Raw genomic sequence first — 27,612 nt, 5'->3', positions numbered from 1 at the left:
AACTGAGACACGGAGAATACAAGTAATTTGACCGAAGTTATGCTGCTGGTAAGTCAAGGTACTGGGATCCACATCCTGGCAGTCTGAGCCAGCGTCTAAATTCTTAACCACCAGGTAGTACTACCCTGTGCTATCTTGTCTGGAGATCTGGTAGGTGCAGGGCCCTCTGATACATCCTTATCGTCGAAGTTCATTGCAAAGACCTGAGGCAGAAAGGGCAGCCATCATGGGGACTAGGTCTGGGGATGACCAAGCAGATGGCCACATGGAGCAGATGCAGGACCAGGAGGAGTGAATATTTGGAGATTGTCATTTGGACACTCTCTAAACATCTACTAGTCCCAAGTCATCACCCTTATCCCCCACCCCCTTGACCCCCATTTAGTCCAGGGAATTGACTTTCCTGAGCCACTTTTATGTAATATATTTTCACTGGCTTGCATCTCTCACCTCATATGCCTTAACAGATATGTCTACCAGCCATTGCAGAGACCAAGGCACTGAGGCAGTGAAAGATCATCTTCTATTTGCAACATACCTGCTTCTGTCCTCTTCATTTATCTAGTTCCTGTATTCTTAGCTTTCTCTAATCCATAGTCAGTACTCAACTTCACACTCCTGATTAAACTACAGATATGACTCAACAGAATTCATTTCTTTTGTCCTAGGTACATCTAGTCCCTCTCTCAAATTATATGGCCCAAACTTAAGTTTATACATGTATATGCCAAACCTCCATACCAAACTTGGTCTTCCAAAACTAAATTGAGTTTCTCTTAATCTGGGATACACAGTGTTCCCCTGCATCATCACATTCTGTTTTTTTCTTTTTTTTGTATGCCATCCCATATCACAAAACAAAAAGAAAATCTCCTTATGACTATTCTAGTTGTTTCTTCAGGTAAAAAGAACCCTCGCTTTAGCAATCAGCTCCATGATCATCAATGCTTGGAAAAATCTTTCTTTAAATACCTTAGGCAATGAACTAGATTTATTTATGTATCTAGTGCGTAGTTAGGGAACACTGTCACTGTGGAAAGTGCAAGCATGTAATTAAATTATAAGAATAGGTTAATCCACCAGACTATATTACTCTCAAAGTAGTTTTAAAAGTCAACATTTTTGAGTAATTACAAATGTGTACATTACTAGAGTCACTGATAGATGATTTAAGGATATGTATAATAGGTCTTCTAATTTATTCAACATTAAATCGTTTGGGGTTTAATTTCAGGCTTGTTGTTTTTAAATATATGAAATACAGAGTCTTGCTCTAGAATAGTAATTGATGTGGTCATTTATACAAGCCAAAATACAAAACAAAACAGACAAAAAAAAGAAAAGCAAAACAAAGTGTCATTTATTTGGAACGCTAATAAATATCCCAATTAAATGTGTTTTTTGATAAATTTAAGATAACTATAACAAATAAAATACACAGTAGGTTCACGAACTTAAAATCTCCCCTCAACCTTGACCTCATTTGAATTTCCATGTGTCAGTACATTTGATTTGAAGTATATCTGGCCTTTTGAAAAGTTAGGTTTTTCCTGAAGCCAAAATACTTGCAATGTAGTGGTTAGGTTATCTGTGCCCTTTATATTGTCTAAGCTCCTGATAAATTTTTTCTTCATAGATGCTATTAATATACCTTGTAAGAAGACATCATTTCTTTCCTGACAGCTTTGATTCATAAATAAGATTTTTCTGCTTTCTGAGGAAATTTTTTACAGTTGAATTCTCCCAAAAATCTACGCTGTTCCCTGGCATTTGCTGCTTTTCTGGAAGAACAGTTTACTCTGATAAACTGTTTCAAAACAGTTTTTCTACTGGATAAGTCCAAGCATAGCATTCAATTCTCTCTTTTCTTTGTAGCTCATTTCTTCTATAGTCTGAGTCCATTACCAGTCATTTTCTCAGAGAATCGTACCCGTCCTGAGTCCTTTGCCCACCTAGAGAGGCTGCCCCTTTCTGTTTGGATTGAGAGGGGCAATTCAGAGGTTGAGATGGATCATTTATATTCTTTCTCTCGAGAATTTGAAGTAGGGCATAAAAATGCTCCAAGAAAGTAGGTTTTTTGGGGTGGGGGGACCAGTAGGTGGGGAATATAAAGTTAAGACTGTGCACAGAAAACCAGAGGAATTCTATCAATGTAAGGAGAGAATGAAGATGTGTTGATAAAAACCGAGACAAGATACAACATGGCCCTAGAAGGACACAGATGGAAGGTTGGAGGAGTAGCCACTGGTTTCTGCAGCTTGAATGTTCCCGGTTCCAGTTCCTCCCCTTTATAAAACAAAACAAAACAAAACAACAAAAACTTTATTATTTTAGAGAGAGAGAGAACATGAGTAGGAGGAGCAGAGGGGGAGTGAGAGAGAATCTCAAACAGGTTCCCTGCTGAGCATGGACTCTGACTCAACTCTAGGCTTTGACATCATGACCTGACCCGAGCTAAACCAAGAGTCAGACAATGAACCAACTATGCCACCCAGGTTTCCCCTGGTTCTAGCCCTCTTGGGCCTCAGTATTTCTCTCTGCTCTTGGATTTGAAGAGATATTTCTATACGTTTCTAATAAATTTCCTACTTTCTTTAAGCTAATACAGTTAATATCCAATTTTTATTGCCAGCCAAGTGTGGTTAAAACATCATTTCTGAATTTTTATCTTGAAACTGTGCAGATACCTTTAATTTTGGGGGTAACCAAAGTCTTTGCTAACTTCCGTTTGCATGTGTTTCTCTAAAAAATAATTTTTGTTTCTTTCCTTTTTTATAGGAGTCATGTCCCCATTAATAATATTAGATAAAATAGGAAAATATAGTAACTATTATAGTTTTATCTCTCTTTTTATGTATATGTGTAAATGCATATATAATTATGTAAATATGCAGTAAAGCTGCAGTTTCTAATTTATAATCTGATTTAATTTATTTTATTTTAATGAAAATTTTCCCGTATGGTACCTAAAATTACCTTTTAAATGTATTTTGCCATGTAGATCTACCACAGTTCAATTTTCAAGGATTATTGGTCAGCTGTTACTACATAATTTTGTAGTTAAAATATTCTCATGCATCACTCTCAACATCTCTCAATATTTCCTTCCAATTTGATTTTTTTTGAAATAGGAATAATTTTTTTAAATTATACTTAGATCTCTTTCCTGCCTCATTAGATTAGCTGGACTTCTCCCATAGAAGTGATGGGGCATTCTTGTCTTCTTCCTGAATTTAGTGAGAATGTTTCAAACACGATTTTGCCCACTGGTTTTTAATAACTGTGTTATTAAGTAATTGCTGCTATATTTTTTCCTCAGTCATTTGTAAAATTATAAACTGATGTCCAAATATCATTTGAGATCATTTTATTTTTTCTCCTTTGCCCTCCTTAATGTGAAGAACATGAATAAGTTCCATATTATCTTTGACTTTAAAGGCTCTTACTTGGTCACTTGCATAGGCATTTAACATGTCAGCTGAAATCACTTTATGCATTTATTCATAATGAAATTAATAGTAAAGTTGGGTTTGATTTTATCTTTGTAGCAAATTAACAATTTGCCTAAAGTGACATGTCATTTAGCTCTTTTTCATTTTTATTTGGATTCTGATGACTATGCTCTTCGCTATTCAGATTTTCTTTATTCTTTGTGTGTCTATAGAATGAATAGTGGAATTCAGCATTATGGGAAGTTTGCTTGGTCTTTTGCCTATTTATCCTTGTTTTTACAGTCTGAATTTAGTCTGCTACTCATCAACTCCTGTGCACACCATTTCCCAATTTGATGTACTGTCCCTTTGGGTCCATTTGATAACGATTTGTGTCCATGTTTTAATAATGAAAGCATGTATGTGGGTGGAAAAACTCTGTGACCATAAATCTGAAGCTTAAGCTCTTTTTTGACCCTCTGGTTCTTCTGTAATTTGGCTAGACTGTAACAAATAGCCTAATGTTATTTGAGCCAAGATTTTTTTTTTTTTATGTTAGAATTGCAGTCTGTGAAGTCTGAGTAAATACTTAAATGAGACATACAAAAATACCTAAATATGATCTATTTTGTATTATAATGTAAATAGGAAAACTTAGGTACTGTAGAATATTCTTCCCAGGTTACTTTTGTCATTGTTTTAGTTTTGGTTTGGTTTTTAGTTAATGGTTCTGTTGTATCATCAAGTAGTATAAGTAAAAACCCTAGCACAGGCCTCATATGTAATATAGGCTTCATACAGATTTGGTGAAATAAGTTTAGATATAACATTTATAAGAGTTTTCATTTCACAAACTGCAGAAAAGGATTTACTGTGAGAATAGTGTTTGGCTTAGAACGTATTAGTTTATTCTTCATGTTGAACATATAACTAGTGAAAACTAAAGCACACGTTTATTGATTCTTTCATCCACTTGTTTCATAGTTATTTTTTTATCATCAACAAGGTGAAAATATAAGAATTAATCCCTGCCATAGAGTATCTTTTGTTTAGCTTGGGGATATAGTCAGATAAGTTAACTACAATTATGATGGGGTTAGTGTAATGGAATGTTGTGGAATCGTTGAGTTGGACTTAATATTTTCTACACAGCAGAAGAATTTGGGAAAGTTTCAAAGACAAGGTGAACCTTGATCTAGATTTTGAAAGGTCGATAAGAGTTAAGATAGAGGGGATCCCTGGTTGGCTCGGCGGTATAGCCCCTGCCTTCGACCTAGGGTGTAATCCTGGAATCCGGGGATCAAGTCCTACATCGGGCTCCCTGCATGGAGCCTGCTTCTCCTCTGTCTGTGTCTCTCCTTCTCCCCCCACCCTCCCATGAATAAATAAATAAATAAAATCTTTAAAAAAATAGTTAAGATAGACATATTAGGAGATGAGAAAGATTTGTTAAGAACTTTCAGGTATTGGGATGCCTGGGTGGCTCAGCACTTGAGTGTCTGCCTTTGGCTCAGGGTGTGATCCTCAGGTCCTGGAATTGAGTCCCGCATCGGGCTTCCTGCATGGAGCCTACTTCTCCTTCTGCCTATGTCTCTGCCTCTCTCTCTCTCTCTCTCTGTGTCCATCATGAATAAATAAATAAAATCTTAAAGAACTTTCAAGTATTGCAAACACAAGGAAAGAATGGATGTTCCAAAACCTTTACATAGATCCGTGTGGTGAGAACATAGTGTGAGAGGAACATAGGAAGTACACAGGAGATGAGTGTGCCAGGGGATGTGGTTGGAAGTATAGGACTGATTAGTCTAAGGACATGTAAAGAAATTTAAACTTTATAGATAGAGGGAAAATAATGGAAGCTTTAAAACATGATTGGATTACTATTTCAGAATAATAGCTTTGAGGATAGGTCCAAAAATGAGTTTGAAAGAAGAGCAACTTCAGCTAGAGACACCTGAAAGAACTCTTGCTTTTCAATAACCCAGACAGTAGTACCTGAACCAAGGCTAGATATATAGGATTTCAAGGTAGGTAGATAATTCAGAAGTATAAAGGTATGAGTCTGGATGGATTACTAAAGGTGATAGATCAGAGAGGAGTCATCATAATAGCTCCTGGATGTAGACTTGTACAATGGGATAGACACTGGTGCCACATTTGATGTATCTTGAAAACAGGAGAAAGGAACCCTAATTTGTTCATGGAGAGGATATGTTGAGTTTGAAAGTTCTATGGAACACAGGCAAAGGTATTCGCTGGGTCAAGGGAACTTCATTTTGAGAGTTAAAGTGTTTGATTTGACATAGATTTAATGGTCATTATCTATAGGTGAGACTCAAAGTTCTGAGTTCACATGACTTTCCTAGGGGAAGAATAGAGAGGAGAAAGTGGAAAATTTAGAAATGATATAAAATTACAATATAGAAGTCAATAAAACTCCCTAAATACATTATCAGGAGATAGTCAACATTTTGATGTATATACTGTCAGCCGTACTAATACATACATGCCCACACATGCAGTATGTGAACACATACATGTGCACTAATGTAATGAAATCGTCACATTTGGTTACTTTTAAAATTTATTATTATGCAGCAATATCATAGTAATGATATTTCATGATTGCTCTGTAATTTCTTTAACCAATATATATTATTGGAATTTTATACTGTTTCCATTTTCTTATATTACATTTTATTCTGGGTTATGTATCCTTTTAATTATTTTTTTCTATGTATCCATAGTTATTTCCTTAAGATATTTTTAGATGTAGAATTTTAGTTCAAATTGTGTGAAATTTTTAAGGCTCTTGTCACAATTACTCCAAATATTACCAGTCCACATTGCATCCCTAATAGGAAGATCTGTTTCCCCATAAATATTACCAAATTTTAATTAAGAAGGTCTTTGGCTATTTGGGAAGTGAAAAAGTAGTATTACTGTTATACATTATTTTGGTTAGTGAAGTTAAATGTTCTGTACATTTTCTGACAAATAGAATTTTTTTGTCTTTGCTTTCTTTGGTTAAAACACTCACCTATATTTCTGTTATTTTTCTTTATTTTTCCTTAGAGATGTGTAAAAGATTTTTATAAAGACCTCAGTACTTTATTTGATAAGCTTGATGAATGGAATTTTCAGTTTGTTCCTTGTTTCTAATTTTGATTTTTTAAGAAGCAGCAAAAATCTTTAAGAAGTGTAATATTTATTCTGGTTTTCTGTCTTTTTGCCTTGGCTGGGAATTTCAAAAGGATTTTAAATAATAGTGAAAATACATAGAATCACAGATTCACTTCTTATCTCATTAGGATATTAGCTGGTGTTTCACAGTTAAGCATGATTTATAGTGTTGCTTTGAAATAGACAATTGTATTAATGGGGTGTCTTATTCATAATTTTTTATTAAAATAGCAGAAATCAGTTTTATTGAATGTGCTTTTAGCATCTTGGGTTATCACTTTCTTTTAATTGGGACAGTTACAATGTTGTAGTACAGCAAAGGATTTACTAATTTTAACCAATTTTTGTCTTTGAGTAATAAGCCTTATTGAATAAGGGAGAAAGATTCTTCGAGTATTATTTGAATTTGGTTTGGAAGTATTTATTTGGAATTGTATTTCTATAGTTATAAGTAAGACTAGTCAGCAGCCTTGTACATTAAAGTTTGCACTAAATTTATCAGTTAGAATTTTTGACATTTTATCTCACTACCACAATGTAGATTTTTAAGTCTTTCCTTGTGTTTTGTGTTTCCTTCATAATTTTCTCATAAAATCCTCCGTGCTACACTTCTCTGTTTCCCTCTTAGCCTGTTCTCTTTCCATGGCTTTCCATTCTTGTTCTCATAGAGGCTGTGACTTCCTAAATCCTAGTGATGCAATCCCCACTGCACTGTACTACTTTCTTCCTCTCTTGGTATTAAGTTATGTATTCTTCTAAATCTTCAAGTTGTTGTTGCAGTTTTTGGGTTCACAGACTATTTCAATGGGCCTGCTCTTGGCTTATAGTAATTTTTCCTCCTGGGATGAGGTTCTATCTATTTTACTTGTGCTGTCTGATAGAACCTCTCCCTCCAGCTTCTTTGAAAAGCTTCTGCTTTAAAAAAAAATTATTTATTTATTCATGAGAGACACAGAGAGAGGGGCAGAGACACAGGCAGAGGGAGAAGCAGGCTCCATGCAGGGAGCATGATGCGGGACTCGATCCTGGGATCCCAAGATGCTGAGCCGAAGGCAGATGCTCAACTGCTAAGCCACCCAGGCATCCCCTGGTTTTCAAATAATACTTTATTTGATCAGATACTTTATCTGTATTTATATATATATTTATTTATATATATAGTAAAATATGTATTTATATGTAAATATATATAGTATTTATATATAGTAAAATATAGAATGTAAGATACAGATAAAGTACAAGAATTCCCTATGAAAAATAGAACAAGATCCTAGAAAGCACAATGAAATGAAGATGAGATACAAGGGGATAAACTAGGGGCACCCGGGTGGCTCAGTAGTTGAGTGACTGCCTTTGGCTCAGGGCGTGATCTTGGGGTCCCGGGATCGAGTCCTGCATTGGGCTCCCTGTGTGGAGCCTGCTTCTCTCTCTACCTGTGTCTCTGCCCCTCTCTCTGTGTCTCTCATGAATAAATTAATAAAATCTTTAAAGAAAACAACAAGGGGATAGACTACAGACTGACATGAGGACATACTGGGCTGGGAAACTGGAAGAAAGAAAGACTATGCAAGATAAAGAAATATTGTCGCAAGAGAAATAAAATGCAATTCATTTTTTTTTTTTTTTTTTGCAATTGATTCTTAATTAGAAGGGCAAAGGAAGAGACACAAGCGTGCATAAAGCACAGACAGTGGTAGGGAACAAAAGCTTCAGACATTTCTACCAAGCTCCAAAGGAAGGAAGAGGAGATAAACGTGAAAAAACGGATAGAATATTGGAAGTCCAGAAAATGATGAGCCAACAGATGAAGAACTTCCCCAGAAATGTTATGCAAAAGTACGGGACCGTAAACATTGCTTGAATTGAAGAATATTTGAGTATTCAAATGAAAAATATGAGCTAACAGATGCAGCTTGGTGAAATCTTAGAATTTGAAGGATGTCGAAAGTATTAGAAGCAGCTCATGATGTCTTATTTGTACTTAACGTTTCCTAACAAGGAAAAAAATATATGTGGAAAACAAGTTGAAACACTGACAGTATTTACTACTTTCTGGCTCCCTGGAAGAGAGTGGCTCTGATAGAGTCACAATAGGTATCAACTTAAACAGTTTCAAAGATGACTTCTGAGCTTCTCTTCAGGCAAGTGGGGCCATGGTGGAGAGCCAGAGGGTTGTTGGTATTTTATCTACATGTATTTTAATTAATGGAACCCAAGGGTAAATATGGTCCCCACGTCAGATTTGTGGTGACCTCTCTTCTTCTTTCAAGGCCATTTTTCAAAACAGTTCCCTTGTGGCCTGCCTTGGGGGGTAGGGGTGGGGTTGCAGTCTTGTGTAATGGTGATGGATCTCGGGTGTTAGAACAATGTTACACAACCCTGCATTTTTATCATTCTAATGACTTTTGCTGGACAAGGGGAGCTTACTTCCCTGCCAGATATTTATACAAGCTAATCAGAGGCTTGATACAATACAGATGGTGATAACCTTTTGCCGTACGAAGTCCATGTTGCATTGTACTTGGGCAGCAGAGGGTTTGGCTCATTCAATAGTCTGGACCAGAAAATTCTATTTCTAAAATGCCTTACAAGAGGAGAGCAGATGATGTAAACTATTTCAGGAATACTAAAAGGAGAATCAAGTGCCAGGCTTCTACCACATTCCACAAACATTACCACAGATCTATTTACTTCTTAGATCTGTGGGATGAAAATGTTTTTATTGAATTATGTTTTTATTCAAGTATGATAGAGCAGAAAGATTGGGGGAAAGGGGTAAAATATTTTCAGTAAATCATCCACTCCTCCTCTGTCTTTTAGAGTGCATTCCAAACCGAGATCTTGTGTAATTCTTTGCTTGGACTAGTAGTCCTGCTATTCTTCTGACTATTTTAAGCTTAATATATTGTCGTGCCAACAGATATAATGGTTCCTGTAAATACTTACCAGTTCCCTGCAAGAAGAGAAGAAAAATAGAATCACAGCTTAATGTGTTTTGCATGCAATGAGCAGGAGGGCAAGAAACCTCCGCTAAATCCCTAAATCCGAACCTGAATGTTAAGGAATATTATTGATGCGAGCCAAAATTAATGTTATAAAATAGTATTTGCTCAGAAGGACAATAAAGGCACACCAAGAAAACCTCATCTTTTTTGTACAAATCTATACAAAATAAATTATGTGTGTGCACGCAAATATTCCGCACATTCCTACGGCTCCCTCAAGACCAACTCACTCAAGTAACAGTCTTCAGAGTATCCTAGAGTTTATCCATTCACCCCCTCCTCAATTCATTCATTGAATAGATACTTATGAACACGTACTCTGTGCTGGACAATGTCCAGAGTACCACACTGAACAAGACCGTTTGCTTTTTTTCCCCTCTCTCTACTTCCATCCAAATTCTCACTCTCTTAGTGTCTTGCTCACAGTTTGCTCCCATGGTCTTGTAGAAGAGAGAGTAATCGAAATGAGCAGAAGCTTAGGGGAGTGTCTGTGGAGGTTAAGTTATGATTTCAGAGTAGAACAACTCAGAAAGGGAGAGTTTATCACGTGGTAAAAAGCAAAGCCAGTATAAACACAAGTTGCCACATCTTGGACTACTGGAACTAGGAGTTACCCTTCGAAGCCTGTTGTATAACTTTAAAGACAAATAGAATAATGTCTCACTTCAGGCCACCCATTACAGATCATTGGATTTCCCCTCAGAGGTTGTCCTGAATGAAAAAAGTGTGTGGGTGTGTGTATATCTCAGGCCATTCCAATTATTGTTTTTATTGATAGGGTTTTTCTTTTCTTTTTTTTAAAGATTTCATTTATTTATTCATGAGAGACACAGAGAGAGAGGTAGAGACACAGAGAGAGAGGTAAAGACACAGGCAGAGGGAGAAGCAGGCTCCATGCAGGGAGCCTGATGAGGGACTTGATCCCGGGACCCCAGGATCAGGAACTTAGCCAAAGGCAGATGCTAAACCTCTGAGCCAACCAGGCATCCCAATAGGGCTTTTCACCTGCAGTGTGATCTAACTGAAACTATAAATGTTTATACACATTTAAATGTAAATGTTTGTGATAAAATGTAAATATGTATGATGCGTTTAAATTCACTTCAATTATTATTTTTATTGATACTCAGATTGCCCTTTATTTGGCCAGAAGGAGCTTCTTCAAGCTAGTTTCGGATTCTCTTTGGTCCTTAGCTGTAGTAGGCTTTTGAGAGAAGGAGGTGAAGTGTTTGAATACTTCTTTGCAAATTGCTGGTTTTCCAGATGTTTTCCAAAGTCATTTTTAGTTTGATTGAATTGTCTTTAAATTCATGTTTAATGGCTTTATCTTTAGCTCACAAACAGCAGTAACATTTGGTAGGAGTCGTTAAATTAGAATAAATAGCTATGAATCATATATTAATGGAGACATGGATCTTACAATCTGAGAGAATCTGGAGCTTGTAGCTGAGTCTGCCCCTTAAAGTGAATTGAGGCTGTTATTTTTTTTAAATCCTATCATCTCCTTTTAATTTTAGCAAAACATAGGATATGATTGTCGTTCTTCCTACCTACTGAATGTACATGAATTATTGCCTAATAGACATTGAATTCTTTCTAAGAACTTGCCAGAAAACATACCCTGGCACTTCTTTATCTTTCCTATCCAGTTCTGATGAAAAGCAAAACAGCCAATTTAATTACAATGTCAGATTCACCGCTGGATTCCTTGTGCTTTCACAGTTTGATGTACGGAGCATCAATGGCAATAAATAGATGCCTTTAAAGAAAAAAAAAAAAAAGGTTTCACTTTTTCCCTTCTATCTATAGAGGAGGGATAACATATAACATTATAAAGGACAACTCACTTGTCCTAAAATAAAATAAAGCCCAAGTGTCAGATTGAATAAATCAGTATTTTCTCATAAAGATAGGACAGCACCAAAACCAGCTGATTTTGTGCTAATGCTGGGTGGTCCAGGAAAGATGAAGGGTTGAATGAATTCTACAGTTGTGGAGGAGCAGTGGAAAAACAAATATGGAAAGTAGGTTGGCCATTATTAACTCTGGAAAAGACATTTTCTGTTACATTTTCTTCTAAGTAGGCTTTTGATATATGATCATGGAATGGTTCAGCTAACTAGGTGGATGGGCAGCTAGCTGGATATACTTGGAAATAGACACGTAGGACTCAGATTTGGCTTGTGTGTTGAGAGCCTGAAAATTTGTAAAAAGTAGTTTTAACAATAAGTGATAATATGAGTAAGAGCTCATTCCATAAACATGTGCTGCTCTTCATTACCAAGGTTCATGGCAGTGATGAGCATGCTGCCACTGATGATAATGACCCATTGTAAGCGCTTTTAGGTTTTTTTGTGGGTCTGTGAGAAGACTATTGCAGGTGCTAGCCTGTGCCTATTTCTGTTTTACTCTCAATGATCCGTGTTTGTTCTCCCTCTTGTGACATGCTAACGATCTTCACAAATGCTGTTTTATGTAAGAAGGGAAGCACATAGGCCAACACAATACCAACTCATGCTAACTTTATTTCATTACAGCAAATTCTTCGTCACTCTAGAGAAAACTCAACAAAAGTTATATTCCTCATTACTGATGGATATTCCAATGGGGGAGACCCCAGGCCAGTCGCAGCATCCCTGCGAGACTTTGGAGTAGAGATCTTCACGTTTGGCATATGGCAAGGGAACATTCGAGAACTAAATGACATGGCTTCCACCCCAAAGGAAGAGCACTGCTACCTTCTCCACAGTTTTGAAGAATTTGAGGCTTTAGCTCGCCGTGCATTGCATGAAGGTAAGGGAGACCCAGTGGCCTGACGTGATGCATTTAAATGGGAGTTCCTTCTTTCTTAGGGCTGAAAACCCCTTAGAGGCTAATACCAAACCCTATGAAAGTCTTCACTGAGCAGGATGCCCATGTATCCTCAGTGTAGCAGGAGCTGTGTTGAGCTTCCTAAATAGAGGTGACAGTCTGACATGCAACAAGAGTATTTGCTTTGCTTTATTTTGTTTTTCAACAGCTGGGATGGATTTTTACTAGACTACCCGTCTGCTCCCACCTGGAACTGTTAGAATCAATGGAATGAATTTAGGTGTGTTTTAAGGCCACACACAGAGCGGGAAGCCGTGACTTAGATCTATTTACAGTTATCTGGAGAGGGGGAGTAAACATTCAGAGACATGTATCGTGAATCTCACCAGAATGTTTCCAGAAATAGACATGAAGATGTAAGGACAATAAACACTTAACGCATACTTCTTGACCTGACAGTTCTAAGACACGTAAGATTATGTACAAGTTGAAGAGCATTACCACAAAAAGGAATGAAGTCAGTAAACCCATTTAGTAGGGTTCTTCATACTCCATTTGTAAGGATATTTAGTTGTATGATTTAGGTTAGACAAACTTCCAGGCATGGTATGGGCATGTGTCTTTGTAAGCCACGAGGGGAAGTATGGATTGGGAGGAAACGACAGGAGATCCAGCCCCAGACCAAAGCCAAACAGCAAGTTGATCCCTGCAGGTATCCATGTGAAAGACTCAGTTTGATGGGCAAATCATGGCCACATGAAGTTTCAAGCAATTAGTGATGTTCAGAAGAAGCAGGTCAGCCCTATCATAGTTCCAAGAGAAGCATTGAAGAGTAGGATCTCAAAAAAAAAAAAAAAAAAAAGAAAAAAAAAAGAGTAGGATCTCAGAGTAACTATGGACACAGCAAAAAATCTTAGTCACCTACTGGCTGAGTGGCTTTTGGCAAGTTATTTAACTTTTTACCCCTTAGATTTCTTGTAAATAGAATAGGGAATGAGAAGAGTACCTGTTCTATAGGATTGTCACAAGGATTAAATAGGTTAATACATATAAAATGATTAGAAAAATTACCGAGCGCATATTAACCGAAGCCCTCATTAACTGTCCACTATTATTATTACCTTCAGCAATTTATCTAATATCTACAAGCCTTACTTCTTCTACTTTTGTTTTTTATTTTATTATTTTTAAAGAGTGTATTTATCACAAGAGACACGCAGGGAGAGGCAGAGACATAGGCAGAGGGAGAAGCAGGCTCATTGCGGGGAGCCTGATGCAGAGACTCAATCCCAGGACCCCAGGACCATGACCTGAGCCAAAGGCAGATTCCCAACCACTGAGCCACCAAGGAGTCCCCCTCTACTTTTAAAATGGAAGTATTAGAATGTGTACCATATGGTTTTGTCAAGAGGATTAAATAAAATATTTAAGTATTACCAAGTATAGTGTTATTACATGGCAGCAGTTCAGTAACTCTGGGGCTTCCTTTGTTTCTCCTTTTCTCAGGGAAAAGTGATAGGTTGAGTGGGAAGGCTGGGTGGCTGTGACTAAATGGATTCTGAAATCATGGGTGTTACCTGCTGTGTTGTAGAGGACTAATTTCCAGTCATACCATTCCTCTGCTCTTAGGAGTGGGCTCTTCTAGAACTCTAAGGCCAAGTTGACCCAGAAGCTCGGTGGGACAGAATGTTCTTTTGGTTACAATATTGCAACAGAGTTTTGGAAGGCATCACTTTTACAATAAGCAAGTATCTAGAATGCATAATTCTCCGATTGAGTTTCCAGGTTTGGTAAGGAAAGATCCTGTTCCTACTGCAAAGACATGATCAAATCAAAGGAAATGAGTCTCATTTTCCCTGCCCTTAAGTTCTGTGAAGCTACTTTCAACTTGGATGGATCCACTTTTGGTCTCGAGACCATCCATGTTCAGAAGAAGCAGGTCAGCCTGCTTCTGGCCATCCTCAATCAACATGGGTTACAGAATAATAGTTTTCCCCCTCGTGTAAACATATACTTAACCTCTCCCATACCTGAATGCCAGTGTACCAGTCTTGGTAGCTAGATCTTTCTGCCTCCTAAGCTGCTCTATTGCCAAATCGTCTCATGGCCCAGTGCCTTAGAACTAAGTGTTCATGTTGCAGACATTTTACCCACACCACAGTCTGTTAGATGGAGCTTTAATAGGGTACCTGATTGTACCGGTCTCTTTCCCTTGGGGCTGGCGTCTTCTTTTTACTTTGCCCCTGTGTATTGTTCAGAGTCTTAATGAATAGAGACAGATGTTCCCTAAATGAAGCCATCACCAATCTTCTTGCCAGATATTCAATTGCAGTGCATGTGTCTTGTTGGAACTCCCGCATCTGAGTTCCTAGGAGGGGCCCATCACTATATCTGGTCCGAGCACCAGCCCAGGGATTTGGGCTAAGACTTTTGAACTTCTTCAACAGAGTGAATGGAACCTATTATTTGCCTGATTCTAGGCCATTCATTCTGGATCAGCCAGTGACCCTGTGAAGTCACTTTCTCGACAACTCTGCCTGAGTTATTGAATTCTCAGCATGCCTCACTTCAGAACATGGCTCAAGTAATCAGCATGATCTCCATTCACGTAAAACGTGATAAGTTACTCACAACTGAGAAATAAGCCATATTCTGATTCTATGATTACACCTGTGTGGGGTTGCTAAGTCTTTATCCAATAAGTATAGAAATGATGGTATCTAAAGCCAGCAGCCCATAATCAAAACTCTCGTGCGGCAGTCAAGATTGTAATTTTATTTATCTTTTGGAAAAAGAGTTTTGGAAATCTAGTTACTGCTGCCCGACTTCATACTGAAGCAGTGGAACACTGCTGGCGTGGAAACCAGGGGAGTGACCTGTGGCACCGACTATGTTACTTCCTGCCGCATCTGGAGATTCCTTGCTGAAGCGCTTAATTTCTGCCTGACCCTGCATGGCCTCGAAAGCTTATGATGAGGTCCCAGACTGAAATAGCTTAACTGGCCGAAACAAATCCCCAGCCTGTGTGGTGCAAATAACACACATTCATATTTGGGCGGGAGTGGGGTGCAGTTGGGAATTGGACGGATATGAAAAGATGTTTTCTGCAACTTGTACCTAAATTTTAGTAACTAGAGAATGTGACATCGAGCTGCTAATCTGTTTTTTATTACCCTCTGTCATATGTCACTGATAGATCTGCCCTCTGGGAGTTTTATTCAAGAGGATATGTCCCATTGCTCCTATCTGTGTGAAGCTGGCAAGGAATGCTGTGACCGCATGGCAAGCTGCAAATGTGGGACACACACGGGTCAGTTTGAGTGCGTCTGTGAGAAGGGCTATTATGGGAAAGGTCTGCAGTACGAATGCACAGGTGAGTCTCCAGTTTGTGAGTAATTGGATCAGTTATCTCTTGTATAAGAGAGATCCCCAAGCTCCATGGCTTAAAACATTTATTGATTATTGCTCATGAATCTGTGGGTCAGCTGAGCAGCTCCTTTTGTCTCAGCTGTGCTGACTCATATTTGTCATTGGCTATGAGTTGGGGGGGCTGCCTCGCTGATCTTAGCTAGGTTGAGGGGGGTTTTAACCTCTTTGGGGATCAGCTGACTGGAGTCTGGTCAATAATGATGGGCTAGCACCATTAGGTTGGCCTTTATGTGGCCTCTCAGATTCTATCAAGCTAGCCTGGGCTTGTTCACATGGTGGTGGCTGAAGTCTAAGAGGGAGAAAGGAAGTTTGCAAGGCCTCTTGAAACCTGGGAAGAGGAAGATTTGGGGTCTTCTATTTGTTTTTTGTAAGATTTTATTTATTTGTTTGAGAGAAAGAGAGAGAGAGAGAGAGTGCACAAGCAGGAGGAGTGGCAGAGGGAGAGGGAGAGGGAGAAGTGGACTCCTCACTGAGCAGAGAGCCCAGCGTAGGGCTCGATCCCAAGACCCTGGGATCATGACCTGAGCTGAAGGCAGACGCTTAACTGACTGAGCCACCCAGATGCCCTGGGTCTTCTATTTATCATCAACCAATAACCGAATCTGTCCTATAGACACTTAAGCCAAAATATACCTTTGTCTCTGTAGGACATTGAAGCTGGTGGGATTCTGGTGCTGGGGCTGCATGTAACTTGTGGGATTGTCACAAAAAATGCCACATTCACTTGATGATCTTACAGCTCTTCACAGATCTCCACAAAGGGACCTCAGAAAGCTCTAAAAGTGGCATCACTTCACAGCAGAACTCACTTCATCGACATTTGTCATTTTAACCTGCTCTAGATTTTCTTGCAAGAGGATCTTGATGTTTGTAATATTTTATCAGAAAGGCCAAGAAGAGCAATTTAAGGACCCTGGTGTCCTTTTTTTTTTTTTTCTGTAAGGAAATACTTGTAAATGATATTCTACTAATCTTTAGAAGTAGTATGTGGCTTTCCATGTTAACATTTTGCTTCTTCTGTTTTGCCTAAAAGGCAGCATTTGCTCTTTGGGAAGCATGTATTCTCATGGCAATGAACAGCCACCAGGAAAACTTAGGAGCAGTAGGTTTACTTTCTACTGTACCCTGTGGTCTTTCGCTGCCTGTTTCATTTGAGCATTATTTCATTCTGACATTTAGGAGGGAGGTAGGCTTGCTCTATGGCACAGAACTGTGTCTCTCCCCTGTCTACATGATCTGCTGTCTCGCTTTCCTGTTTTCTCTTTCTCATAGGACATTTGCTTTTGTGTCCTTCTTTTATTCTCCTTTATTCCCGTTGCCCCTCAGTTCCCCTCATTTAACTTCTCCTTCCTCCCCTGGCCCTGGTCCCAGTGGGCAGACACATACTTCCGAGGTCCGCGCGTCCATGCTCACCCAGCAAATCACTCCTTTCTTGGCTCTGCTCCTACCCCACCCAGCAGGAATTCTCATTGAAGCAGAAGAAAGGGGAAAGAAATCAGCCCAACTGCCTCTGAGTTGGCAACATGCCTCCCCTGGAATCTTCCCACACTTTCATCAACAGCCCAGCTTGGCACGCGCCCCAACGCCCCCTCCTTTCCTCTCCTCTCATCCTAGCCCACCAGACACAGGCAGAAGCTCTCATTTTCTTTGCTCTGTGCTGTAGTCAGCATGTCTGCTTTCCGTGTGGTCAGAGACTGAACTGTCCCTTGCCAAGAAGCCACTGCTGTGTGGCTGCCCAACAGCCTCAGCCATGCTGGGCTACAGCCCCCACAGCCCCATGGCCCTATAATCTCACATCCCAAGGGGTAAGTGACAGGATGAGACAGGAGGCAGTTCACAAACCCACCACCCCTGGTTCCCCAAGTGGCTGTGGCTGCTCTTCCTTGCACATTCCAGGCTGAAATATGAGTGAGGTTGTGTGGGCCTGTCTGTAGAGCCCATAGAGGGGACAGGAGTACTTCTGCAGCTGGTTCTTGCCAAGAACACCAAGCACAAAAGGATTAATTTACCCATCCCTTCTAAATTAGGAAGCCTCAGCTTACTACTTTCTTTCAAGTGAGATTTAAATGACTGCATCGATACAAATGTGCCTATTGTCATCTTTAGTATTTGTTGGGAAGGGGTTAGGAAAAGGAATATTGGAACCCCAATGTGTTTGCTGTGATTTGTAGATTTGTGGGAGGCAGCACCTGTCACTAGCTTCTCTTACACGCTGGGAACTAAGAGAAAATTAATTAATTACATCTTCCCTGTGGCAGGAAAGACTCATCACCAGACCTCTTTAGGAAAGGTGAAAAGAAATATTAGCTCTAAATCATCCAGTACGAAAAACCTGGAAACCAGGAGCCCCTCTTAAAATCGATCTAGTCGACAAATGTTACTGAGCTGGTTTTTCATGCCAAGCCCTGTGCTGGGTACCAGGCAGGGATTCAATGGTGAGCAGACTGACATGGTCCTCTCACCTGCTGGGAACTTACAGTCTACCACACAAATCAGTCTGTAATCACAGCCTGTGATATGTGCTATTAAGTAAAAAGATCTGTGCTGGAAGGAAGGAATTGCAGGGAAAGATCTACTAAGATCGTCCCTGTAACTAAGGTCTGAAGATGCCTTGACGATAGCTGTTTTCTTGCCTCAAGAGAGGATGTTACCTTTGCTTTGAATAGTTGAAATTCTGAGTATTTTTCCTCATTGTAGAAACAATGCCTTTCAGAAACAAATCATTCCTCCGTAGAGCCAGAAGGAACCTTAGAGATTGTCTCCCTTATTCTACAAGAGGAAATTGAGGTCTTCGGAAAGATGAATATTTTGTGCAAGATGGCATAGCCAGACATCAGCAGGACCCCAAAAGGGACCCAGGACACTTTTCTCTAAGTTCTCTTATTTCCAAGATCTTACACTCCTTATTTTGCATTTTTGAAAATAACTTCTTATATACATTGCTTTTTAGAGACCATCGACACTGAACTGCGCTCAGAGTATTTAAAAACATGGGAGGATCTGGCTCAAATTCAACCCCTGCAAATTAGAAGCTATGTGATTTTAGACAATGTTTTCTGATTCTCAGTTTCTTCTGTATGGGCTTAATAATGGTATATGTCTGTCTGTGTATGTATATATATATATATGTACATATACATATTTAGGTCGAGAGAATATACTTAGATTGCTTTGGTAGTATCGGGTACATCAATTCTTAATCAGTGGTACTTTTATTATTAATCATTGTGAGATAATATAAATATTATTATGAGAAAGGTAATGAATATTAAAGTAGTTACCTCATGTATGAGATACTTGAAGATAAATGACACCGTGTATTTTGTAAAACTTTGCTATGGGAAGATAAGGAAGACCTATGCATGCAGGTGAATACCATCAAGAAGCCTTGCACCTACCAAAGGTGGAATGCAGTTGTTTGTTTTGTTTTATTTTGAGAGAATTTGCACAAGTCCGGGATGGGGCAGAGAGACAGGGAGAAGAAGAATCCCAAGCAGATTCCATGCTCAGCGCAGAGCTTGATGCAGGGCTCGATCCCTCGACCCTGAGATCATGGCCTGGGCTGAAATTAAGAGTCAGACACTTAACTGAGCCACCCAGCCACCCCTGGAATGCGGTTTTTACCTGATGAGTATCCAATGAAAATCACTTGACGGGATGAGCACTGGGTAATAATATCTTCATTAATAATAATAATAATATATTCATTATTCTGTATGTTGGCAAATTGAACACCAATAAAAAATAAATTTATTATTAAAAAAAAAAGAAAATCAAGAATACTGAGAGAGGGCAACAGGATAATATGCCATAGGATGTTGAAGAAAGCAGAGCTTGTTTGATTAGGGAAAAATAGGCTGAGGTAAATTATAGTTGTTAATTCATTTCATAGAAAAGAATGCTAGAGCTAATTGTAAGGGCTTGGCTCACTGCTCAGTTGGGAGATGAGGAAACTCCATCCCATGATCATAGGGGATGTAAGTGGCAGATCTGAAGCTGACTCAAGGTTTCCCAACTTCGTGTGGTCCCTCCTTCACTTTCAATTGTCTCCACTGGTGCTGAGAGACTTCAAAGAAAGCCCATGACTGTGGTATGACTGTGCTCTTCTCATTTTCCCTCTTTGTTCTGGTGATTAGCAACCTGGACTGCCTGGGTTCTCAAACAATGACTCTCTTAAACCCCACGCAAGGCAGTGTTGTTGCTTGAAATGGCCTGGGCACCACAGTCACAGTAAGCAGCTGCTTCATGGACAAGACCTTGATGCACAAAACAATTTTAATCATTGTGGATCCATCCTATATCCTGAACATCTTAACTTGAACATGAGCTTGAAGACATTCATTAGAAGATATTAGCAAGAAATTGACCGAAGAGTTCAATTTTATGAGACATTTCCTAATAGGCTTGAACTGGTTTTTTATTTCCTTTGGCTCAAAAGTTCTTTGAGTTCATTTTAAAACAATCACAGGCTTTTAGCTGGTGGTCTTAGAGAGCATGTGCTAATAGGTTTTACAGAAGGGAGGACCATAAAATAAATAGATAATCCGAGGTAGAATGATGCTTTGTTCGTGTATGTCTCATTCATTTGTTTATGGCGCTGACTATAGAAACCATATCTGATAGAAGTTCAACTAATACTAAAAAGTTTGCTAGGGAAAGAGAATTTGAAACACAGTTGTAATTTGAAACACAGATTCATCCCCCAGATAGACAAATCTCAGAGAGGCATTGCAATAAAAGAAATCTAGTTCAGCAACTAAATAAATTTCAAAATAGTGCAAGTCCTTTTCTTGACTCTAACTCCAAAACAGGGTTATGTAGACCACAGCAATTCTTAAAGCCTTGCTTTTCTCATCATCCTTTCCCTTAGAAACCATAACTCTTCTGTACTTATCTCTTCAAATTCCTCCCCTACACCCTCCCTATATTCATACTCAAGCACACATGTGCCTTCCAAGCCCTAATTCAAACTCCTTATCCTTCTCTCCTCTAGAGTCTGCATCACTCTCTGGGGAACCACAAATGGAGAAAGGCCAGGAACACTTGCAAATCAATCCTTTTTTTGTTGTTGTAAATCAGTGCTTTATAAAAGGCCTATGATATTTTGTTTCTTTTTTTTTAAAGAACTACATAAGTCAACTTCATTTACTGTAAATATTTTGTATAATTCAGAATTCACGTATGGAATTTTTTGAGGATTTCATTTATTTATTTGAGAGAGAGAGAAAGAGAGTGAGCACCAATGGGGAGGAGGCACAGAGTGAAAGAGAGAAGCAGACTCCATGCTGAGCAGGGAGCTTGACCCTAGGCTTGATCCCAGGACCCTGAGATCATGACCTGAACTGAAGGGAGATGCCCAACTGACTAAACCACCCAGGTGTCCCTCAGGTGTGGAATTTTAACACTGCACATCCACATTTAAAGGTTTGAGACGGTATTCCTTTAGGATTAGTAATTGAACTTCAGCCAAGGGAACTGTACTACAGAACTGTAGAGTCTAATGAAAAGGTGTTGCTTCCATTTCTAGCTCTAGGATTCTTTTCTTCATCCTGCATCTGTGGCATTTAGACAGTGATGAGGATGACAGCAATAATAACTGATAATAATTAATATTTAAAGGGCACTTATGATATTCCAGGCCCTTCCCCAAGCATTCATATATGTTAACTAACTTAATGTTTATAATAACTCTTAGAGTATTGTTTCATTTTAGAGACAAGAAAACTTCAAGTCTGAGAGGTTGAGTAATTTGTCCTGAGTCATATAACTAATAGAGCTGGGAAGTAAACCTAAGTTGTCTGGCTCCAGAGGCTACAGTCCAGCTATAGAGACAGATATTTAACAAATGAACACACAATTAAAAATACAATTTCAAGTTTTGTTACTTAATCTCATAGTTTGACCCTTACGAGGTCATCGGTATTTGATCATTTGTTACCCACAAAATAGCAGCTTCATAATGTTTTAACTGAATACTAGGAAGGAAAAGAAGAAAATGAGTTATAGAAAATGCAGATCTGCTTAGTGTTTTTTAGTTATTACTCATTCATAGAATGAACTTCAAGCATCTTAGCATGGCATAAAGGCTTTGCCTGATTTGGCCTGTCTTTACCCTTTGAGATAAAAGCTGAAGCTAGTTATAGTTTCCACCAAATATCATGTTATTTCATTCCTCAGAACTTTTTTCATGCTTCTTCTGGTTCCCTTCCCCACCACACCCAGCTATTTTCTTTGTCCTTCTTCATAATGATGTCCTTCATCGTTAACAGCCACTGACACATTAATTGTGTATGCCCACTGCCTACTTTCAGAGGCATTTAATAAGTGCTCAGGAAAGAGGATGTAGGTCAGAGGTCAAGTTTAATATCAGAATCTTAAATGGGTGAGAACTGAATATTGAAATCTCAGACAATTGCATAAATTCCATGTCTGCCTGAAGCACCAAAGGATCTCTAGGCTAGAAGGCATATGGTAAGAAAAATTTAAGAATGTATTTTTTTAATATCAAATATTTACATTTGGTTAATCTTTGACAACAATAAATCAAATTCAGTGTATGTTTGATATCCTGGATGAGTCATTTTTAATGGCTAGATCATCAAATCAGTTGTGAATAGTCAGTGAACTCTTATAAATCCAAGCAATGGCAGATGTTCTAAGCTTTCCCCTGGAGGGATTTGAGAGATGCAGAGTATGAAGACAACAGGCATCTTGAGGACACTGCTCCTTTGCAGATATCGACTCCATTTCAGTGAAATTGGAATGATTTGCAGATTGAAAATTATAGCTGGATGAGGGCCAAGGCTGAGGGCTAGACAATGAGCAAAAGCCCCAGCTATATTATTTTTCATAAAAGGAGGGTACAGTGTAGAAATAGAAACACTAAATTATTTGTGTGGAAGTATCTTATACATGTAAATTATGAACATAAATCCCCATCCTCCTGCTGCACACAGACATTTTCCTGTATAAATATTATGTCATTTCTTTGGAAAGAGAGAGGACAGAGAGCTCTAGAAATTCTTGAATGGAAACCAAAACATTTGGAAATCTTGTTCTCTGAGCAGAGCTTAGCTGACTTTTTTTCCCCAAAAACATCCCCAGTGGTGCCTAATAATGGATTTGTAAGGTATAAGGAATTTGTACAACATATTTGCTTTTTGTGAGGGAATATTGCTATCGTTTTAACACTGGTTACCATTACCTTAAAAAGGAGCATGGGTAACTGGAATAGGCTAGTTTGTTCAGTTTTCTACTGAATAAGGTAGGTATTTGGTCCTGATGGTGCATTTTCCAGTCTATCATGATTTTGTAACAGGGAAATGTAGAGAATTGGATGCATATAATCACAGGTGTGACACATCACCAAACTCCAAAGTCATTAATTTTATTTTCAGCTTGGTTATTGTATTCTTCATCTCTGTGACTTCTGTTTGGTACTTTTCTCTCCTTCTTTTTTTTCTTCTTCTTCTTCTTCTTCTTCTTCTTCTTCTTCTTCTTCTTCTTCTTCTTCTTCTTCTTCTCCTTCTCCTTCTCCTTCTCCTCCTTCTCCTTCTCCTCCTCCTCCTCCTCCTCCTCCTCCTCCTCCTCCTCCTCCTCCTCCTCCTCCTCCTCTTCTTTTAGAGAGATAGAGAACACAATCATGCCTGTGTGGCTGGGGGAGGGATAGGAGAGAGAGAATCCTAATTAGGCTCCATGCTGGGCCCAACTTGGGGCTCTATCTCATGATCTGAGCCAAAATCGAGTCACTCTTTTAACCAACTGAGCCACCCAGGCACCCCTCTCTTTGGTACTTTTTTATATTTTCTCTCTTTCCATTGAAGTTCTCACCATGCTCATCCATTCTTCTTGTGGGCTTAGTGAGCATCTTTATGACCCATTACTTTGAACTTTATCAGGTAAATTGGTTATCTCCATTTCTTTAAGGTATTAAGGTTTCTTTTTCCCCCTGAGGTCTTATATTGTTCTTTTGTTTGAAATCTATTCCTCTATTTCTCCATTTTGCTTGATTCTCTGTGTTAGTTTCTGTGTATTAGATAAAACAGCCACCTCTCCCAGTCTTGAAGAAATGACCTCATGTAGAGATGAACCTTAATTCTGGTTCTCTCAAAATTTTGTGATTGTCCAAGCAGCCATTTTTATTGTTAGTGGCTCCTAGTTGTTGAGGGTGAGCCAAGACAGGACAGTGTCCCAAAGGGGAGGAGCTCAGTTGACATCTGATTACAGGTTGATTAGAAGCCAGACCATCAGGCAGCAGCTTTTAAAGTATGCAAATATATATAGTCTTGTGGGAATGCTTGCATAAGCCCTCTAGCCACAGAGAGGGGGTCTAGAGGTGTCCCTTGGGTGGCAGTCATAAAAAATTGAGGCTCCAGTGGAGTGTATAAGCTCCTTTCGGGGAGATATTGGTGAGCTGTCAGAGACGGAGGGATAGCGCCAAGATTGTGTCCACCTGCCTTGGTTCCCTCAGAGTGGTAGGCTTCTGTGCGCCAAACCTGAGACCTGTGCCCGCAAGCCAAGCTCCAGGACAAGTAGCAGGCCTCTTTGAAAGAAGGACAGGGGATGTGTTTCAGTCTGCAGTCTGTACAATACCTTGGGGGTGGTAGCCTACCCAAAACTCTCTCTCCCATTGATACCATCTCTGGCACCCAAGAGCACAAGCCCCAGGCCCCCAGAGCCAGGGGATCAAGAAGCAGCCTTTGGATGGCAGCTGCAAAGCCAGAGCACCAGATGGGAGATACTGTCACTGTAGAGTGTGGCAGAGAGACTGAGTACAGATGGTGCCTGCTGGGAAAAAGGGGGAGGAAAAAAGCCTAGCATTTAAAACAAATAAACAAAATGGTGCCCACTGGCTAGAGCAAGCATGAAGATGGCGCCTGCCGGCCAGCAGGCATCTAGCTGTGCGCTGCTTGAGATGCCTGCCCCCCAGGCTGACCCTTGAAGGTTAGCAAATGAGCCTCATCACAGGAAGTCTGGGTGCCTCTGGATTGTCTGCTTGTGGCTGGGTGGGGCAGGTGAGTGGCAGGAGCCCTGTGAGAGCTGCTTCTCTGTTGCTTACAGCCTAGTAGAGCTTCAGCTCTGTCAGGTAACAGGGACCCAAGCCTTGAGCCTGGTTGGTTTTCTAAACTAGATGTTTCTGGGCCTCATAAATCAGGTACAGGTCTCATTTTGTTTTTTTTTTTTTTAAAGATTTTATTTATTCATGAAAGACACAGAGAGAGGCAGAGACACAGGCAGAGGGAGAAGCAGGCTCCCTGTGGGGAACCCAACACGGGACTTGATCTGGGGATCACGACCTGGGCCAAAGGCAGATGCTCAACCACTGAGCCACCCAGGTGCCCCCAGCTACAAGGCTTAAAAGTCCAGGTGCCTGATGTGGGCTTCAAACCCTTCAACCCTCAGGGAGAAACCCTGGGCTTCAAGTTTCCTCACAGTGGTGGGTCACCCCAGGCAGGGATGTGGTTTAAAGCGAGACTGTGTCCTAACCTCTCCTATGCTCCTCGATGTGGGCCTGCTCTTATTTGTCTGATATGTAGGCGTTGCTCAGTTTTTAGATTTTTTTCAGAAGTTTTTCCATCGGTAGCTGTAGAGTCAAGGTGTCCTTGGGACGAGGTGAGCCCAAGATCCTCCTAAATTGCCATCTTGAACAGGGACCTCCCAAAGTCAGTATGATGTGTGTGTGTTTTTTTTTTTTAAGATTTTATTTATTTATTCATGAGAGATACAGAGAGAGAGGCAGAGATACAGGCAGAGGGAGAAGCAGGCTTCATGCAGGAAGCCTGATGTGGTACTTGATCCCGTGCCTCCAGGATCACGCCCTGAGCCAAAGGCAGATGCTCAACCGCTGAGCCACCCAGACGTCCTAGTATGTTGTGTTTTTTAAAATACTCATAAAAATGTATCCAGAATTCTAAAATTATCAAAATAAGGATTATAACCAATTCTTAACATTATAAAAATCTTACTTTTTTCCTTCTATTCCTTAGCCCCCTTAGAGGTAACTCCATTAACAATGAAGAGGACACAAAGGAAAACGTTTAACATCTGCCAATTAGCAATCTTTAAATATTTGCTCATGTAACCCCTAAAAAAATGGAAAACCCATGTTCTCCTTATTGATTTTTAAGTAGCCACAGGAAGTTTTTCAGCGGGATTTTAAAAGATGGTATTGCCATAACACTCTATTGGCTTTTAAAGTAAAACTATTATATCACTTTTAAATGTACCCATTGAAATTGAAGTATATAACAAATTTGATTCCTTCTAGTGGTAGCTGTTTGTGAAGCAGCTTTTTTCAATGCAGAAACTTTGCATAGTTTCTTGTTTTCTTAGATCTCTTCCATGCTACTTGAGCCACATAATTCAAATGCAATGTATTTTTATATTTTAGCCTTTTATTGATCACAGAATTCTACTCTGCCACAAAAATTGTGGATATACATTGAAATTCACTTTTAAATTTTATGTGACCAAAAGTACTGTTAGATCGTTATTATTGTTATTTGTATGTAATTTGTCAAAGCTATTTTGATACTTATTACCTGTAGAAATAAGATGCTACGAGAGATTCATGTCTTCATGAGATGGATCATTGATTACTTCATGTGTCTGTGGACTTGTATCATTAGAATAAGATAGCAGCATACAGTATCAATTTCGTTTCTGTTTTTCATTTTTGTAGGTTTGTGCTGAAAACACTTCTTCATACAAATATGTGGATTGAGCTTGAAGGAGTTGTGTTATATTGACATCATTCAGTTCTTTGAGTTCCTCCTGAGTTATGTGCCAAAAATAACATGAGTTATCTATCATCAAAAAAAAATTGCAGATGATCTATTAGCTGACTGTTCCCTTAGGTCCTCTTCCAATTTTATCGAAACTGAAGAATTGGAATACTTTTGACTTGCAAAAGGAGTTGTTACCCAATCATTAAAATTGTTATAATCATTCATTTATTTCACTAGTTTCTGGAAGTGCTCCAAAGAGACTTTACTAGGACCCGTGAAAGGACTACCTACTAACTACTACCATGTTACTATCTCACATGGAAGTGCTTTTTTAAATCTGATCACGTCTGGGAAAATCAAAACAATACAAATTTTTAAAAACCTTTAGCAATCCAGTCATTTCTGATAAAACTATTTTACTTAAAATGTGCGTTAATTTTATTTACTTATTTTTATTTATTTGAGAGAGAGCAAGCACAAGCAAGGGGAGGGGCAATGGGAGAAGCAGACTCCCTGCTGAGCAGGGAACCTGACATGGGGCTCGATCCCAGGACGCTGGAACCATGAGCTGAGCCAAAGGTAGATGTTAACTGACTAAGCCACGCAGGTGCCCCAGAATGGGCATTAATATATTCTTACCATAATCTTGGAGCCAATATTTAGCTGATTTAATTTATGGACAGGGATCCCTGGGTGGCACAGCGGTTTGGCGCCTGCCTTTGGCCCGGGGCGCGATCCTGGAGACCCGGGATCGAATCCCACGTCGGGCTCCCTGCATGGAGCCTGCTTCTCCCTCTGCCTGTGTCTCTGCCTCTCTGTCTCTCTCTGTGTGACTATCATGAATAAATAAATAAAATCTTTAAAAAAATATTTATGGACAAATATCTATATGTAACCTTTTATGAAAATATTTCACGCAGTTAAACCTATCCTCTCAATCAGACTTATGTTCTGAGAGAAAAAGGCTAAATAAGCTAATGCACATTTTGGTGGCCAGCATATTACCTTAGATTTCCACAATTGTTA

At 39.3% G+C, this 27,612-nt stretch overlaps 1 protein-coding gene across 3 annotated transcripts in view; it reads left to right on the top strand.

The window, feature by feature from the left end:
* Positions 1–27,612, top strand: part of SVEP1 (sushi, von Willebrand factor type A, EGF and pentraxin domain containing 1) — a 182,189-nt gene that overhangs the window by 14,033 nt on the left and 140,544 nt on the right. For all 3 annotated transcript variants that reach the window (XM_025433368.3, XM_049116369.1, XM_049116368.1), the window contains exons 2-3: positions 12,157–12,412; positions 15,627–15,803. In XM_025433368.3, the coding sequence (XP_025289153.3) occupies positions 12,157–12,412; positions 15,627–15,803 (433 nt within the window). The remainder of the gene's footprint in view (positions 1–12,156; positions 12,413–15,626; positions 15,804–27,612) is intronic.

The sequence above is a fragment of the Canis lupus genome, chromosome 11 (genome assembly GCF_003254725.2).
Source record: "Canis lupus dingo isolate Sandy chromosome 11, ASM325472v2, whole genome shotgun sequence".
NCBI lineage: Eukaryota > Metazoa > Chordata > Mammalia > Carnivora > Canidae > Canis > Canis lupus.
This window is presented reverse-complemented; position numbering and strand designations above follow the sequence as displayed.